The 19,448-nt window shown below is 41.1% G+C and overlaps 1 protein-coding gene across 1 annotated transcript in view; it reads right to left on the bottom strand.

Moving 5' to 3' along the window:
* Positions 1-17,309, bottom strand: part of smtnl (smoothelin, like) — a 31,050-nt gene extending 13,741 nt beyond the window's left edge. The window contains exons 1-2 of the mRNA XM_067593957.1: positions 17,157-17,309; positions 15,811-16,759 (exon numbers count right to left, since the gene is read on the bottom strand). Coding sequence (XP_067450058.1) covers positions 15,811-16,461 — 651 coding nt within the window. The 5' untranslated portion in view covers positions 16,462-16,759; positions 17,157-17,309. The remainder of the gene's footprint in view (positions 1-15,810; positions 16,760-17,156) is intronic.
* Between the last annotated feature and the right edge of the window lie 2,139 nt (positions 17,310-19,448).

Genomic DNA, 19,448 nt, shown 5'->3' with positions numbered 1-19,448 from the left:
CGGTAAATTAAGCTAGCTAGAAATAGTTGCAGCTTGTAACTTCCCATAAAACCACAACTTGTCACATGTTCGCTACATTTCTGTTTGTTTACAGATTAAACAACTAAGATATAATGTGTTACTTGATCAAAAGAAGTGCTGGTTGACAGATTTTCAGTCAGGCTAGCAGTTTCCTTCTGTTTTCAATCTTTGTGGTAGGTGACAGGGCAGGCTTATAGTATACTACACGTTATGAATTATTACAGAGCTTGTAAACAGCCATTCACCACCGTCAACTACAATGAGGACAGTGACAGCTTGTGACCTTGTATTTTACTATGGCATCAATAAAAAAACCCAGAATGCAGTAAGTCCTATAGTGTATAGTATGTACAAATGTACCAATATGAAGCAAGAAACATGCTCTTGTGTGCACACACACATACATATTGTTAAGTTATCAGAGGAAACAGTTAGTGACAGGGGATCCCTGCTCTGTAATTTCCTCCCAGGAGTGTATAGAAGAATCTTCTTGGAGGAAGACAGACACACTAAAACCACCTGTTCTTCAAATACATTCACATAGCCTGCAATTTCTCTGCTAGAAAAATTGCACTTTGCATTGTGAGTGGAAAATATGCACAGCTTTTGAACTGTGAAGATATAAAAACCTAATTGCAGGTAAGAGCCTACAGTACTGGATCACATGGGGTATGTTGGTAAAGGAAAAGTTTTCTTTGTAACACAGTAACACTGAATGCAAGTTACCGTACAGATGATTTCTCATGTGGTTTTGTACAAACTGCATACAGACAGTTTTTGTAAGTTGCTGTGGAAATGTAGATGCTCAAATTTACATTTTTTCAAGGTCAAGAATGAACTTTCAGTCTCAACTTTTAGGCCCATGTGTACAAAAGTCCTTAAAATGCTCAGAAAAAATGGAAATTTGAACATCTCTAATTTCATAACAACTGGCTGCTGAAGAAGACTGTGTGACACGTTCACCTACTGAATGGACTGTGTGGTGAGATTGTTCTACCATTTTCAGGGTCAAGACTAAAATTTTAGTGTCAACATCAACTGATCTAATGGGCTGACTGCCATGAAATTTGTGGAGCGTATTCACCCACCTCTGAATATGAAAGACTGCATGGCATGGCCTTCCCTCCATCACCATCCTCATGACAAAATTTATATTTTTAGCCTTGCTGCTGGTCATCATGAGTATGTTGTTTGTTCTGTCCAACACTTTCTAGTTGAGAGAGTAATGTGCTTTTATCTTGCGTTGCTCCTGCATAAGCCCCATTTTCTGTTTGAATCAGTCCTTAGGGCTTTTCTATGGAAGACATTTTGACATGTCCCAGTAGGAAAAGCACAGGTGTAAATAGTAAAATTAATGATGGCCTGTCATGTTAATGTTATTAAGAACACCTGTGCTTTACCTACTATGGCAAGTCATAGTAGTAGACAAGTCAGCTCTAAAAAAAAGCCTAAAGTTTTTTAATCAAATCCTGGGAGTGAAAAGATTAAAATCCAGATAAAGTCACTCCTTGCCAATGGTTCACCCACACAGGTGTTTTCACTTTGCCTGATTAGAGCTCCTATCAGGACTGTGCAGATTGACTGTACTTGGTTGACATCTCCTTCACCCTGCTGTTTGTTTTGTTTCACCTGTCAGCACGAGTATCTTTATTATTCTTAATAGTAGTAGTAGATGCAGTTTTATATATTTTTGGGGGTATTTTGTGCCTTTATTAGACAGACAATAAATGATACAAAGATGGCATGATATGAAGGAAGAGATAGATGAGATAGATGGGGAATGACATGCAACAAAAGTCCCCAGCCAGGCACAAACAAAGGATTTTGTGGGTTCTGGTTGGCACCTTAACCTGTAAGCCACTGGGGTCAGCCCTATGTTTCCTCAAGAATGTTTTTCCCCATCCAAGTTAGGCCCCATGTTCCCTCATCATCAGAGCCGGCCCTTCCATAACATGCATAAAGTGCTGTTGGGGTCCCTTGAAGGGCGGGGGTTAGGGTTAGAGGGTTAGGGTCAGACAGACAGACAAATGAACAAACAAACAAATGGACAGGGCTGAAAATATTACCTCATTGGTGGAGGTACTGATCTGAGGGAACATAGACAAACTACCAAGCCACCAGGGCACCCTAGTCGATGCAGTTTGATGACACATCATAATTCCCAGCATAGCTGATATTTGGTCGAACAGTCTTGGCTCCCATGTCTGCAAGTGTCAAACCTGCAGCCAGAAACTATGGTGTAATTTTCAACAGTGGCCTCTCCCTTGACAAACAAGTCACAGTCATGCTTCATCAGACTGAGGAGCATCTCAGCCAACAAACATGATTCAGTTTTTCCATTTCTAATATGGCTTATCTGTTTTATTTGTTTCTTATTTTATTGTTAAGGATTTAATTTTCTGTACTTTTATTTGCCCATTCATTGTTGATTTTCTCTTGTAAACCACTGTGTAACTTTGGTTTGAAAAATGCTGTATATAAATAAATATTTTTATTATTGTCGCTCAGCCGAATCTCAACCTGAGCAGAATCTAATCAGCTAAGGGAGAGCAGGACCTCTAATTTGCCACTTAAGATGCATGTGATAGTGACTAGATTTTGTCTTTTTTTTAGGTATCTTTCTTAAATTTCCAACGCAACAGAGTCTGCTGCACATGCTTTTCCTTAGAGATGTCAGGATGCAGTTTCCAATGCCTTGCTCAGAGGTCCTACAGTAGTATTGATGGACACCATAGTCATACTAACCACCCTCAAGGTACCAAAGCCTCAGAGCTCAGGATTAAACCTACAACCTGCTGGCAGCACCTCGACCTTTATGCTAACCCACAACACAGCAGCAGCTTACTGCTGCTCTGCTCAGCTGCTCCCACTCTCCCATCAGCTTTTTCTTGTCTGCTGTTGGTTAATTCATGATGAAAGATGGGTAAGAAGCGTGGAAGAGGAACAGTCTGTCCTCAGTCTCTTTCAGGCCAAGTATATGAGAAATAGGTCCTGCTAGCTGTTGGGAGAGGATCATTTTTCACTCTTCTCCTCCCTCCTCTGTAAACTCTAGCTCCAACATATGGCAACAATAGAGAGTGACTCCCCTGTCTTCCCTGTCCACTTCTCTCCCTCCATCTTCCTTCCTCCTCTCCTCTTCTCCTCCATTCCTGGCAGTGAGGCAGAGGAGGGCAGGATGATGTGGGGGAGTCTGACATTCTGACCCCAGCTAGGTGAGAGGTCAGCGGCCACAGGCGGCCACTATCACTGCTGCCTTCATTCCCGTTTCTAACAAACAGCTGACTACAGTGAACAGGCACACAGGTGTCAGTGTGGAAAGAAACAGGTGAAAGAGAGCGCTGCTCCAGTAGTCATCTATATCAGTTTATGTGCAGATGATATTGGCATTTTATTCAGATCAAATCTGGTTCCATCAGAGCTGTCCTTCTCCAATTGATGGTTATGAAGTCATTTGAGTAGCATTTTCCGGTAATACAGTAATTATGTATAGGAGAATACTGACCTGAACTGAAAGCATCTGTAGATAGAATATCATAGTAATCGCCCCCCATCCTGCATGTGATAAGTTGGTATAGAAAATAAACGGATGGATGAACTGAGTAGCATATCCTCAGTTTCATTCACCTTAATTATGAATAACACACTAATCTCTTTTTAGAATGTTTTTTCTAATTTGTAGCTAGTGGTGTGGCACGAGGGATAGAAATTTCGATCTGTTGGTCTACCACATATCTAAGAAAGTATTGGATTGATTGTCATACAATTTGGTACAGATATCCATGGTTTACAAATAATGAATCATTATGACTTTAGTGATCCTCTGACTTTTCGTCCAGCTCCACCATAAAGTTGATATTTGTAATTTTGAGTGAAATGTTTAGACATTTATGTCCCCCTCAGGATGATGTATAATCACTGTGGTGATCCTGGTGAACATGTTAAACATTAAAGAGAACTGAAGCTGTGACCTCACGTCTGGGCTAGCGTCTGTTCCACACGCTTCTGTAACTCAATGCAATCTCTCATTCAGATTTTCTTTCATCTGTCTGATAAATGAAGCATGCTACTGAGGTTTACTTTCCAAAAGACAACTTTGCTCCACTACAGCACTTGCTATCAGAAGTTGAAACCTTCGTGACTTTAACAAAGTTAAAGTCACAGTCACTTTGTGAGTATAAAAAAAATCTGACAGATCAACCACACACCCCTGAAAATGTACTAGCCTGGTAGCGCAGGTACTTGTGTCATCATAACTTGGTTTCATCCAAATCTGTGATGTTTAACCCCTGTCTAGGGGTCTAGTCAAGGGCTTATGGGAAATGCTGTTTGTTAAAAAACAGGATTTCAGAAATATTTAATAAACAACATTATTAGATTGTTGTTTTTTTAAAAAAATAGAGTGAATAACACAAGACACTTTTGTGAAAGGTTATGTTCCAATGGATTTCTAGTTATTTAGGTTACTACAAATGTCAATGTGATTTTGAATTAGGTTTTCTTATTTCTGGAACAGAACCAGGAAGTTAAAAGACAAAAGAAGAAGAAGAAGAAAAACAACAAAATCAAACAAACAAACAAAAAACTAGTCAGGTTCATTAGTAGTAGGAATAGAATTTATGGTTCCTCAGTAGAGGCACCCAGTATTATCATCCTATAATCTCACTGGCTTCCAGTCACATGTCTGCAAAATCTTCACTCCAGCCAAACTGCAGCAGGTGAGCTCACTGATCAACTTCAATCAAGGAAGAAGACCTAATCCTTCCTGAAAACCTGCACGCACTGAGGCCTGATGTGATGCCACATGATCAAGAATCACCACAAAATTACCAGACAGCTGGAGAAGATATCATTATTACTCCCAGCTCCATCACACAAACTACCCAGTCTGCCTGCGTCACAGCCTGTATCATGTTTTTATTTGGTCCTGAGGCCAGCCTGGCCTGCAACATAACACATAAATAAACACATAAAAGTTGGAGAAGCTGCATAACCGGAAGATCTCATCACCATGAGAGTTTAGACTCACACACCCACACAGGGAAATTTTAGTCTGGTTACACACAGCATCCAACATTAACTTTGTTGTTGAGTTTTATGTTTTTCCCATCATGTGTTTTTTGAGAATATTATTGAGTATATTTGTACTTATTTAAGTTAACATTTTCGCAATTTGTTCACTAGATCTGAATATTTTATTCCTGCATACCTGCACACTTTCCATTAAGTCATACAGCAAATGTTGTCTTAACACCCCCCACCCCCAGTATATTCATTCAAACATTCCACCTGATATGTCCCAGTATTGAATGTTGGTAGCTCTTTTTCATTTACTGTAAATGTCAGCTATGTGCTATATTGTTATTTTCCCCTTTTTCTGTCTGTATGCTGTTACAGTAAATGCCCCCATTTCCCTGCAGGGATCCTAATAGTTTCATGTCCTCACAGTGATTGACAGACAGATAGATTAACTCTGGGTCATGTTCCTACTTCTGCTCAACCCCCCAAAGTGCCTGAAGTAGCACTTATATCTGGGTCAGCCTCCTGTAGTGGGAGACTTGATGTCTGACAAAAGCTGAAAACCTCAGGAGTTCCCTACTCCCTCACCAGTGACTTCCCACGGTGTCACCCTACTTATAAAACCAATTTTCTTTTAAAGTGCCTTTGAGATATTATTCCAAAACACTAGATCCGTACACCAGTAAATGAAATAGTGCAGTATTCCCATGGCGGATTGAGCTGACGTAGATGGGGAGGTGACCTAAGAATCTGAAGTTTATTTCCAGTAAGGCTTACTGGTTCCAGAGGGCAGTGAGGGTGAGCTGTCCCACCGGCCAGTTGGTTATTAACCTGTTTCCACAGAGATGATGACGGGAACACGGCCTATTGTCTGGAAGTCATTAAGAGAGCCAGGGGTAGCCAGGGAGTGGCCGCATACCTCTGTTAAACCCCCAGCATGTGTATGCACACACTTTTCAACTGTGCCCTGTTTTCATTTTTATTCTTTCCTTCAATATCAATCCACGTCTATTTTAAGTTCTTACTACTGGTGTGTCTTTTTCAGAATAAGTATTGCCAAACCAGCATTCAAAAAATCTTGATGAGTCATTTCCATCGCCAAATCATTCACGCAAATTAATAAAAGAGATATAAATAGGCATAAACCCAAGTAGAGATGTTAAAATTTGCTAGGATTCCAAAGTAACATATAATTAGCAGTAAACATCTTATTTGCTTGTGTGAGTGTGTGTTTTGTTTGATGACAAAAGTATACTTCTTTTTCTGTTTTCTGCTCATGGCTGTATTAATAGCCACAAAGGAGGGGGGTTGCTGCCAGGAATCCAGCCGTAAAATGCAGCCGAACTCAGAGGGGGATATGGGGGAGGGGTAGAGGGGTGAGGAAGGGGCCACAGAGACAGGGAAGAGTAGATGGATGGATGGATGGGTTCTGGCAGAGTACACACATATCAGGAGTTGTACATCACAGTATCAGAGACAGTTCCTTGCTGGCTCAGCCCAGGGAGTCTCCACAGACAGCGTGTAAATGTCAAATGTCTTTGTCATGGAGATAAACATACACTCACTCTCTACTCTGCAGGGTAACCCTTCGTTCAGCTGAGCTCACAAACAGAATCAATGGTGGTGCTCAATCATGGTGGATCTATGAAGAAGTTAAATGACTTCTCTTCATACTAGTGAAGAAAGTGGAGTAAGTATCAAATAAAATTCCCACAGAAGTTTGTGAAGACCACAGAGCTAAAAGGAGAGTGAATATTAGACATACATTCATCAGGTGGCCAAAAACATTGCTCCATATAAATGTTGATGTTGCTCAGTGTCTGCTGGATGTGTAAATGAGCAACCATTTGCTAAGTCGTAACAACAAAAGGTGTTTACAGCTTTTTCCGCTGGCCTCTTGTAGGAAGCTTTAATTATGATTGGTTGTGCGTATATGTGAATGTCTGTATTGCAAGTTCTGCTTTTAAGTACATCGTTGCAAAAACCACTAGTATAATGTTTGACAATCACAAGTCCTGGAAGAGTGAATGGTAAATTTGTGTTTTTCCTTAATGTCTTATATGGGACCTATGGAGCCTATGCCAGACTCAGGAAAAGTCTTGAAGATCAAAACCTAAAGGCCCAAACAAAACTCCTGGTCTACAGAGCCATTGTCCATGTCATCTGCATGTCCATCACACATCTCCCCAAACAGATCCTGTACTCCCAGCTGAAGGGAGGTCATTGAGCCCCTAGCAAGCAAAGGAACAGTTCAAGAGTCTGAAGAAATTCCACATCTCATCGAGCAACTGCTCGAGCACTGCAAGGACAGGGAGAAAAAGGCTCAACCACTACCAACCACCACCACTCTCCCAAGCCCACACTGCACCAAACTATATGGAACGTGGAATGGCCTCTACAGCCATCTGAAGACCCACAGGCAGATGACCCAACAGTGAGGACAGTCACACTCACCTCAAGTGACCACCAATGACTTATATGGGAGAGTAGGAAAATCTTTACTTTGCATACTTAATAGGGACAACCAAATACTGTATGCTTAGCAAACAATAACATAGTATTCTATCAAAAATCTGCTCAGTCCAAAAACCAGAACAGCATCTCCAAATATGGAGAAAAACGACACCAGCTAACTGCTGCATCACATTTCAAAATGTGGGAAAATTATTCCCTGTTGGCCAAACGTTCCCACCCAGTATGTGTTTCCACCTTTTCCATAACTTAAAGGAGTGTCTGTGCATGCATACACGTGCACCGGCAGCCAGTAATCACAGTAATCACAGCGTAATTCACTTTGGATTGGGATCAGTACATTTAAGTGCCCCGAAAGCACAATCTATCCATCAACCTATCTTCAGACTGTGACTAAACTAAAACACTGCAGGGCAGACACAGGGATCTGCTGCCCGTGTGTGTAGATAAGAAACAGATAGGATCGAGGTTGAGTTGTGTAACGTTAGTAGGAGATGGAGCTAATGGGTGCAGAGGGGAGGGATGGATGGAGACTGAGTGTCAGTGGGAGTGTAGCCTGATGGGATTTGTAGCAACACACACACACGTTTCACTATTCTCATTATTAGCTGGTAACTCAATCTACTGTAGGTGGAATAAGATCAGAGCAAATAGCAGCTTAAATGCTCAGTTCCAATTATGAACGTCAGTATATCATTACTGTGTAACTCATTTTATTAGCTTGGTGTAATTGCTTTGAAATGAGACAAGGGTGGAGACCATGGGGAGCTTCTGTCTCACAGCAGTTGTATTGTGATTACAGATGTTTCTCAAAATTAAAACTGCATATCCCATAAATCCTGTTGCATCCTGCAAGAATCAATTGGAAGTGAGTTTCCCTTTCATTCCTTCCGTTGTCTGCCACCACCAGCAACAACTTTTGGCTGACTTTGTACCACACTGTTGACAGCAGCTACACCTCAAAATGATGTGTGGTAATTGTGTGTGGTTTATTCATGTTAAGTTGCTGCATGTAGCAAATTTAAGTAACAATTAATGCAACATCTGTACAGACTGTCAGTCAGACAGCCCATTGATGAAACATAACCGCAACTGCCCCAATCTAAACTTTTCAATCTAAAGCAAGCAGCAACAACCATGGCTTGAAAATGAAGCCAATGCAGAACTCCCTGTGCAATAACTGACGGTCGCTAGATGCTGGTTCCAAAAAAATCCCTGGCTCTATTAGACTCCCATTCAAAAAGCCTCAACTTCTCTCATGAAATACTAAGCTAATAAATACTTTTAACGAGTCATTCTGGTCTCAATCTCTAAATTAAAAAGATAATAAAGTCTGTGCCGCTCAGTGTTCCCGGTAAATTAGCATTAGCTTCGGTCCGAGGTAGCGGGGCCTGTTTCTGGAGTGTGAGAGAAAACACCCCACACTCCTTATTTGGAAGGTCCTGGCTCCAAACAGAAAACATGGCACCGACTGTAAGCAGCAACTATACAGTATTAAGAAATCTGCTCTTACATAACATATAATGTAAGTGCTGTATTGAGCCATAAATCAAATGCACCCAGGCTATGCGTTGACGGAGAACAGTAGATAATAGTGTTGACGGTGTCAATCTGATATGTTCATCTCCTAATGAAGCTCTGCTCATATACGTGTCTATCTATCCCAGCAACACACATACACACACACACCTTCACACACACACAGTGCTAAGAGTCTTGAGTAATACAGGTGTGGTTTGGAAAGGTATTTATGAGTAAAAATGAAAATGAAAGTGTGTGTGTGCGTCCTTATTATGAATTCAGCTTTAAATTTTGTAAAGATTACATAAGTTAAAGCTAAATAGGCTATCTTTAAAAGAGATGGATTCAAATGCTTTATTCCCTACAAATATTAATGATCACTAACATCTGTGGATATATAATGGCTCAGCAGGGCTCCATCTCCTCTGCAGCTGTATACACACTGTCCGCAACAATTATTGTGTACATACTCATGTGAGTCGTGCTCTCATCTGTGCGGGACTGACTGTTATTTGTTGAAACTCACAGAGGCTTTACAGTATGTTGCACATGTGATGTTTCCTGCTTACTACCTCATTCTTCTCATCTTTAGAAATGTGTTTATCTAATTGCCGGTGTGTTTTGGAAGGAGGAGGATGAGGACTGGATTGGGTCAGGGGGACCACAGACCAATCAGCATCATCAACCAGGAGCCGCAAACCATGTTTCACATTTCCAGGTATGTACACTGGGTCCACACACCAGCTGCAACTCTGTAAATGTAGAAGTTTGCGATTGCGAATATGTCAGAGGAAGTATGCAGTGGACTTTAGTGTCCTGCTATATTCGAAATGTCACTTCAGTTAGTTCCAACCTGACGAGTAAAAACAATCAACCAGTGAAAAATCTTAACTCAAGGTCCACTTTCTTTTTCCAGAGTTTTCACCTGCTGATCATGACCAATTTCCCCCAGATATACAACCTCCTGTTATCACATAACCGAAGTTCCATAGTTACATCATTTGGTGAAAACTGAGCCATCATCATGACAACTGAACAAACTCTCTACTGATGAAGACTGAGAGATGTGGTTGAAAGCTCAGGAAAAAAGCTACTAAGTGGACCGTGAGTTATTTTTTTGTAAAACTACTAATTCTAAGGTCAAGAATAAACTTTCACCCTCAGCGATAAAACTCACGAATGTATCATACATATCAAAATGCACTGTATATTTAAAAAAAGCATCAACATCTAGTAAAAACTTGCCAAGGTGAGATAAGGATGACAGGTGAGAGACATGGAAAAGAAGAGAAAGAGGTGAAAGAACGAGTGAGAGATGAGGGTCGATTCTGTAATCCTTCCACACTCAATGTACATCCAATGAAGCACAAGAACCCACACAATGGCCCATTGAGACTGCAGCTTTGGCACTGTAATTGGCAACAGCGGTGTTGTCTGCAGACGTGTGTGTGTGTGTGTGTGTGTGTGTATGTGTGTGTGTGTGTGTGTGTGTGTGTGTGTGTGTGTGTGTATGTGTGTGTGATGGGAAACAGAGGAGGAAGAGGAGACATCGTTGAGCAGGCTTAGGTCTTTGTCCTAATCCTAATCTTGACTAATTCCTGTTGCCCAGGACCATTAGAGGATAGAAAAGAGCTACACAGCTGCCTCTTTACAAACCTCAAAAACCTTCCAGATGGAAACATACACACACACATACACACAGCTGGGTATCCATTCAAATATTTTTATGTGAATTCCAATGTACTGAATCAGGAAAGTGGAGTAGAGGCGGCAAATTATGACAAAAGTTCCCAAATATTGCAAAACATTCATCACCATCATCATTTGGACATTTTTTTTTGTCAATAAATTCAGACTGAAAGAAATAAACCTCTTAAAAAATACAAACGTATGCCTATACCTACAGTATATTTAAACTGAAAAATGTGATTGGAAAACGCCACATTTCTCATTTGACTTATTGTTTGATGAAAAAAATGCTTCACTTTCTTGGAAAGAGAGAAAACACAGTGGGGAAAAAAAATCATAATTCTTACAGATACGTACAGCAGGTGTGTTTTTGATATGCACGGGATCGTGTCGACATGCTGCAGGTGTGTTTTCAAGGTGAGTGCGTATGCGTTTGTGAGTGTGCAGGTGTGTGTCCTCTTGTGACGGCTTGGCAGGTCATGGTGAAGGTGCATAGTAACAGCTGGAGAGCAGGCTGGAAGCAGGCCTATACACATCTCTTTGGCACAGAGAGCTTCAGCTTGGATTCGAGCTGTTAAGAATGCCTGCAGTGTGTGTGTGTGTGTATACATGCATAACTGTCAGTGTATCATGTCCATCAGACCTGTTTGAACAGCCAACTGAACTTCATGTACTGTATCTTCTACCTCTCTCTCTGACAGACAGGTGAGGATGTGGCAGGAAGAGCGAGCTACAATCAGGATTCTACAGTAATGTTTTGAGATTTGACTACGTGGACAAGAAGAAAAAATCCAATGAAGCTGATTACTATCATGAGAGCAGAGGAGCAGCATACACACAGTGAACCTTTTGCGCACTCTGTGAACCACGTTTCATCTCATCTGTGTGCTCATGTAGTTGTGTGATTGGCTGACAGGGGGGATCTCCCACAGCAGAGACACAACGAAACAAAGGTGCCCTTGTGTTGTTTAGCTCTGACCACATGATTTCACAGCAGATAACATTCCTCTGTTGTATCCATCACATACTTTGGTAATTACAGATACATCAAGACAGATATTTGCATAATGTGTACATGTGTATATGTGTGTACAATGTTTTTTGCAATTTCATTTTCTGATTTATATATATATATATATATTTGTATGACGGTGTATGCTTATACCCAGCAAATATTTTTAAGTAAATTCTGACACGTTGAAAAGCTGAGCATATTTAGTGCCAAATTTGTAGTAGAGATAAAATACATTGTCATCTATAGCTGCAGTCTGTATCATTTTGGAAAATGTTTCCAAAACTGGGCCATGTTACATGCCATGTTTTACAGATGTTGACTTGGCCACCTCCTGCGTGGTGTAGACCATCAAATACACACGCGGTATGCATAAAGGATGTGTGCCTGCTGTGAGTTTACAGCAAACACAAAATGCAGCTTAACCGAGGACCAACTCGGCTCCAAATAAAAAGAGAATCTCAATACTGGCCTCATACATGATAAATATCATACTTTCCACTTCAAGAGGGGGCATCCTGGAAGAAAATAACATTCTCTGACTATATGTGGACCTCCTTTTGTCACAGAAGATTTAGTCACTACACTTAGACATGTGACTCATCCTACGTTTCATTGCTTTCTTTAGGCAATAAATATAACCCTAAATATATGCTGTTATTATGTACTGTTGACAGACATACAATGGTGGTACAAGATATAAACTGCGATACAAGGAGTTTCCCCACACTAACTCAAAGTATTTACCTGAGGAGGACCTGCAGTTGGTCAAAATGTTGCGAATAACATTAAATTGAGATTCTTTTGTAGAGAATGGATGTGCGGGAACTCCCTGTATCACAATTTAATTGATTTATCCATCCAGCACCTATCCCACTGAGGTGTTATGGATGTGCACACAACTACTCTGATTTATGGTACAAGATGTACATACAGCCAGTTTATGAAAGCTAACATGTTGATTGAAGCATTCGCAGTCCGGTAGCAAGTTTTCCTTCTGCTGCAGAGGAAGCGATGTTTCAGAAGGGAGGAAGAAGAGTGAGTTCTGACCAGTAGAGGAGGCAGAGATGGGCACTTTACCCTGTGCATACCTACATGTGCCTTTCTGTGAGCTTGACAGGTTTGTGCATGATGATAGGGTTAGGGTTAGACGGCAGCTGTATATTTTGCCATATTTGGTTAATATATGACTGTTAGGAACATAATGAGCACATAGGTAGACAGTGGAGAGGTAGATTGTGCTGCAGGAATAATTTGACAAAATCTGGGGGAAAAAATAATTTTGATAATTCTCTGCAGAAATATTGTGGGGATTAGGCCAAACTGCAAGTTCTCACAAACAATGATCGAATCACCTGGGAACGGGAAGGCAAAAGAGAGAAGAAAATCTTGATTTTTTCCAGCTGGTGTCTACTCTTTAATGTATCTAAATATTTAGGCAGATAGGACAGAATTTCCTCCCTGAACTGAAACAAACATGAATTTATGGTCAGGGGAAGGCCAGGAAAACTGCACACTCATCATCAACTGGTTGAATGATGCAGCAACAATTGGATGGATTGCAGCCAGGAGATTCGGTTTTTGGCTTCAGCAGAAGGTAGAGAAGCCAACAGAGGAAACAAATTCAACTACGCAATGATGTGGAAAGGGACAACTCGGAGACTTCAGACGTGCTTCCATGAGCAGCATCTCAAGGTGACAGTTAAACATTATATCTATAAATAATTCAGAAACCGCTGAGCAGTAAACTCTCGACACAGGCAGTCTAGTCATGACTCATGCAGTTATAATTAATGATGCATCATAACCTATACATAAACAGAAACCAGTTGTGTTGCTCATACAGTCAAATGACTGATACACACCTTGAGTGTAGACAAATCAGCCTTCCAGGAACTGGAACTGGAGGAAAACAAGACTAGGTGAAAACCCAGTATATGGCTGGACCGTGTATGGTCAATGTGTGAAATTGTGGCCAATTTGTTACAGGGATAGTCAGTGGTAGTGTCTATAATGTGAATTCCTGGATATTAAATGTTCGTCTGAAATTTTCTGTAGTTGTCCCAGTAATATTTGTTGTTGAAGTGTACTGAAGTAGCATATCACATGACATGGTTAAGAAACATTTGAGTAAAAAAAAAAGGGTAAAAAAGCAGTTGCAAGAACAATACTTTCCACTCATGCTTGATTTGAAAGAGAACTTTTAATTATAATTATTCTAATTATCTGTTAACTCCTGCTCTTTCATCTGTTTCTATCTGCAGATGCCTGTAAACATATGGTCTCATCCATGTGTCTACGCCTGATTAGCATGCTAGGCTAAGAGTCCGTCAGCTGTGTGACTTTATATCCACATCATGAAGTCTTTCAGAGCACACAAACACTGTAAAGACACCTTATTTTTATACAGTCTATGGGCTACAAACAGCACGGCACGGCTAGGCTAATAATGCTAGCCATGCTAACTGGCTAGCCACCATGCAGGCTGGTAAAATGGATCTGTTGTGTCTCTTTGTATCTGCAGGTTGGTGCTCCTGTCAGTGTCGGAGCCTCTGTGTGAAACGCTCTTCAGCCAGTAAATGTGTGTTTTTAAAACTTATTTCGGGATTGTACTCAGGGGCTCTGCTGTAAACGCCCACTGGGGACGTAATTGAAACTGTTCGTTCCGATTCATTTTGAAAGAGCAACGGCCAATGGGGAAACTCCAAAACCAGGCAGTCAGTCAGTGACAGACATTCAGGGTTAAAGGGCTGGTCGGTGGCCAGTCCAGGAAAAATATATTGTCCTCAATTTATTCCGTGGGTTTACAGGACAACACTGAGTGACTAACCAAAGCCTACATTTCACAATGCTGATTTCACATATTTGAGTCAGGTCTGAAAAACCACACGACCACACTAACCTCACCTCCCAGGAGCCTGCTAGACTCATGTTACTGTACTTCATAAATCCTTAAGCATCCTGGTGGAGGCCTCTTGTGCAACCGCAGTGACACATCCACACAACCACAATGCAACACAGCTTCAGTCAAACTCACATTCTGCCTTGTTACCACAGCAGCCCTTTCCCTACCTGGAAAACTGCATTGCATCCATGTTACAAAGTATCTGGGATGACAGTGTTATGTGTTAGGTCAGTACAAATATGGCAAGCTATACATTTGTACATGAGATACCTTAAAGAGTTGAGATCTATTTAGGAAGTTCTTGAAATGTAAAGCAGTGATTCCCAACCAGGGGTACTTCTACCCCAGGGGGATACTTCTGAAGTTGCCAGGGAATACATGGAAAAACTCTACTATTAAGTAACTCTACTATTTGAGAAAACAGAAATTACAATTTGATTTTAAAAATGTATTGGGTCAGCAGAACCTGAACACTGCATGTTGCTATTGAGAGTGCATGAAAATAGTCTTGCCAGCAAGCAAGTTGAGACATCTAAACAGTTGATAAAAGTAATGGATTAATTGTTGAAATAGATAGTCTAGCTAAATGTAATGAATAAACTGTTCAAATAGTTAGGCGCATATGAGAGATAAATGGTTGAAATAGCTAAAGCAATAAATAAATAGATATCTAACAGTATTTGCTAAATGGCTGAAATAAATAGCTAAAAGTAATGGTTAAACAGTTATAATAGTTAACTAAAAGTATTTGATAGATGGTGAAAAAGCTAAACATAATGGATAGAAATTGTTAGCTGAAAGCATCATAGTATAAATGGTTGAAATAGCTAAAAGTAATAATGGATAAATGCTTAAAATAGTTGTCTAAATGTAATGGAAAAATGGTTGAAATAAATAGCTAAAAGTAATGGCTAAAATAGTTTGCAAAATGGATGAATGGTTGAAATGTCCATCTGTGCCACTCCAAGAAGATCAAATGCAAAATTGACCAACCTGACTAAAGGGTTTTGAAAAAAAATATTGTAACAATATCCACTTTTACATAATCAATATAGATTTAAAACATGTTCACAGGAACATAGTTCGGGGCTGATGTGGTAGACCAGATAAAAACAGTTTGGGAGCTACTGTTGTAAAGGATTCTGTATGTGTTCTACAAACATGCCGTACTCACATTGGTCTTGCTGGACACAGCGAAGGTGGCTCGGCTGGAGAAGCGAGCGGTGGATGGGCTGCTGCTGGCCACAGGGCCCGTCACCATGGAGGAAACTTTTGAGCTGACAGGAGGACTGTTGGAGCTGGGAGAAGATGAGAAAGTGGCAGGGGGTGACGCAGGACTGGACTGACTGCTGAGGCCACTGTGGGTCTGGGCTTGGCTCCCCAGGGTGCAGGTCTGGAGGTGGAGATGAGACTGGTTCTGAGTGTGAGCCTGACCCTTCCCGTAGATCACCTCCTTTATCTCCTGATGGTTCTCCTGAATGTCATTAAGGTGATTCTTGTTGTTTTGACTGTGATTGTGGCTGTTGTTCAACAAGGTGCTGCGGTCACACATCATCCCAGTCAGGATCTCCACCTGTTGGGTAAGAACCTCCAGCTGACTCCTGAGCTGCCGGTTCTCCTGCTGGAGCTGAGCCACAGCTCGTCCGAGAGGCCCGCTCAGGTTGGCCTCCTCCTCCAGACGACGCTCCATGCCCTGCTTAAAAGTGCTGACATCTACGTGGATCTCTCTGATGGCATCCCGGAGAGTGTTCTCGTAACGGGCTAGGGCTGCACACACTGTCTCCCCCTCTGGAGAAGAAGACCGGAGGTGACACAGGTCTCCCATCTCAGCCAGGGTTGGGGCTTCTATTGGTGCAGCTGTTGCCACTGCTGACAGCCTTTCGGTCTGTAAGTTAATGTCTGCAAGTGAGATACTCTGGCCACTGGAGGATGTGTAGCTTCAGTCAGTGTGCTCAGGGTTTGGCTGGAGGGAGGGGACTGACAGACAGGGGTTGGGAGGTGAAAGTTTGTAGGGGGGCCAAAGGTCTGGTCTGTTTTATCCCCACCGCTCCTTCAACTCTGTCCTGGGACGTCCTTGGCTCCTTCTCCCTCAGTAAGTGTAGATGTCTCACTGTGTCTTTTGTCTGAAATCACCAAAGACAAAAGGAAAAGGACTTGACCTTTGACTTATTAACGGCTGTCAAACTCTGTAGACACCCGTTGAACTCAGAGTCGTGGGTGATGTTCTGCACAAACAGACACTGGAAAATATCCAAGATGTTGACAATGAAACTAAAGTTTGTACTATCTGCATTCATTCAGAATCTACAGCAAACATTTAAAACATCACAAACTTGATACAAACACAACAGCTCAGGTACAACAGACTGAAGTTACTGCATTGAACAGAACAAGAGAATCTGTTTTTTAAGGAGTCAGAGTGAGAGAAAGAAAGCATACATATCTTTGAGCCAGCTATGTTTCAAAACTCCCATAAAACACAGCAGTTTCAATCTTCATTCACAGCTGCAACAAACCTACCTCAGCTTCGCTCTCCGCTACACTCCAGTAGAGCTTCCTCAGCACTGAACAGCTGTATGAGTGTGTGTGTGTGTGAGTGTGTGAGCTCTGCTCTGCCCTGCCGGCTCTCTGGTTTGTTTAAACTCTCAGGTTGATCACTCCTCTCTTTTGGCCCAGAGGAGGGAGGGGAAGGGGAGGGATAAAGGAGGAGGGTGGTTGTGGTGGTAGAGTGAAGAAACAACATGGAAAGAGTAGTAAATGTGAGGGGAGGGGAGCGAGGGAGGCGGGTTGGGTAGCTTTTATATCCTTGCACTGTGTAAACTAATGGAAGGAGTTCTCTCCCCTTCTCTTCTCTCTCCTACTCTTACTGCACTTCTTTCTCCTACTCAGTATCACTTTTTCTTTTCCTCCCTCCTCCATTTTTTTCCTCTTCTTTTATTTGGGTAAGAAATACACTCTCAGGGGCTTATTTACAGTGTTGCATTACGTGCATGTCACCAAACCTCTTATGTGTACTAGATATGAAATAATGCTGATGCTGATAATGATAAGGTGTCCTGATATAACAAAATAATGGATACAGCAATGGATAAGGTGCATTATAACATAACATTATAACTTAACATATATACCATGACCACTACAGTAGAAAACAAAAAATACCACTGAAAGCCAATATATGAAGTATTTTTTTTTAATGGTGATTGTGTTTACATTTCAACCATCCATACAGCATCAGCACTATTGTTATGGTTACTTTCCACATAATCTTGTGATAAATTTGAAGATCTTGATTATGAAATTCCTGTCTGTGACGGTGAGATTAATTTATTCCATTTATTTGATTTACTTATAACTGAGCATATACCATATTGATTATGAATGTTAACATTTGATGTATTGTATCAGAGTTACCTTAGACACTGTTTTTTAGTAGTCCATGTGATGTCTAGCACTAAACAGCACAGGACACATAATCATAATCTCATTCAATTTGCAGTGTGAATAAAGGGAATTAAAGGTGACATATTATGCACATTTCTACATTTTTCTTCTTGGGCTCTACTGGAATATCTTTGCATGATTCACAGTTTTAAAAAACTCCTTATTTATCTTCTACTGACCCTTTACACAGCCCATCAGTTCAGCCTCTGCCTGAAACAGGCTGTTTTAGCACCTGTCTCTTTAAGGCCCCCCTCCTGAGGAGCCCACTCTGTTCTGATTGGTTAGCTTCCAGAAGCTGCGTCTTGGCCGACTTCCCATGGATTTATAAAGAGAACTGGATACAGGGACAGCACCAGGCTTTGAAGCTAATTTGACATAGTGGCCAAATTGTGTAATTAGATCATGTGATGCACACTGGCCCAAAAAGACTTTTTCCCATAGACTTGCATTGTGACAGAGATATCTGTAATTCAGCGGATACGTTTTTTTGAGCATCACAGCCCCTGGGAAATTATTCATTTCACTATCAGAATTGGATCCATTTGGTCTGATCACATTTTGAAAGTCTAGAAGAGCTGCACGATTGAATTGTTTATCCCCATTCAAGTTAACCAGGGGGCTAAACCGGAAGTAGCTATCTCAGCCTGCGGAAGTCTCTAGTGAGCATGCTCCATAAGTGCATGCGGCCCATAGAGCGTGCACAGTATGTTTACAATGAGAAGTATCTTTTTTTGGTGCCACTAAGCAACTTTCATTGGCATGAATGGGGCCCTGCTTCCATAGCTGTATCCAGTTCTTATTATACATCCATGCAACTTCGAGATGCTCCGCAGGCTACGTCAACAAACCATGGAATGAACTATAATAGTAGGATTTTACTACTTTTTTTCATTCTTTACTCGAAATGTTAACTTCTCAAATATATCCACACATGTTGAAGCCAGAATGCGATCTGAAATATGAAAGTGAACAATGCAAACAACACTTGAAAAAACATTAGCAAAAAAATTAGCAATCAAGGCTATGGAACGGACTGCTGTTTATGGGCATGTGCAATGACGCAATGTCAGCTCATCGGCAAGGTAGAAAAAAACGTTGTAAACGAAGCATTGAGAGCAGTTTGAAGCCCTGGCCTTTGACTTGCAGGGAGCATTCCTACATACGTTAATTTCAAGTTTTGGAATTTTGACATATTTAGCATAGATATCCGACATCAAACACTATATAAATAACAGAAAATCACAAAAAGCCGAATAGGTATCCTTTAATTGTTTCAGTTACATAGACAATGCAAACACACACTTTATCTATTTCTCTTCTCTCCCCAATCCATGTCTGTTCTTCTTTCTCTCTCTCATAATCTTTCCA

Source organism: Thunnus thynnus, chromosome 7, assembly GCF_963924715.1.
Source record: "Thunnus thynnus chromosome 7, fThuThy2.1, whole genome shotgun sequence".
Taxonomy (NCBI): domain Eukaryota; kingdom Metazoa; phylum Chordata; class Actinopteri; order Scombriformes; family Scombridae; genus Thunnus; species Thunnus thynnus.
The sequence above is the reverse complement of the archived record's forward strand: the minus strand, read 5'-3'. Positions and strand labels throughout refer to the sequence as shown.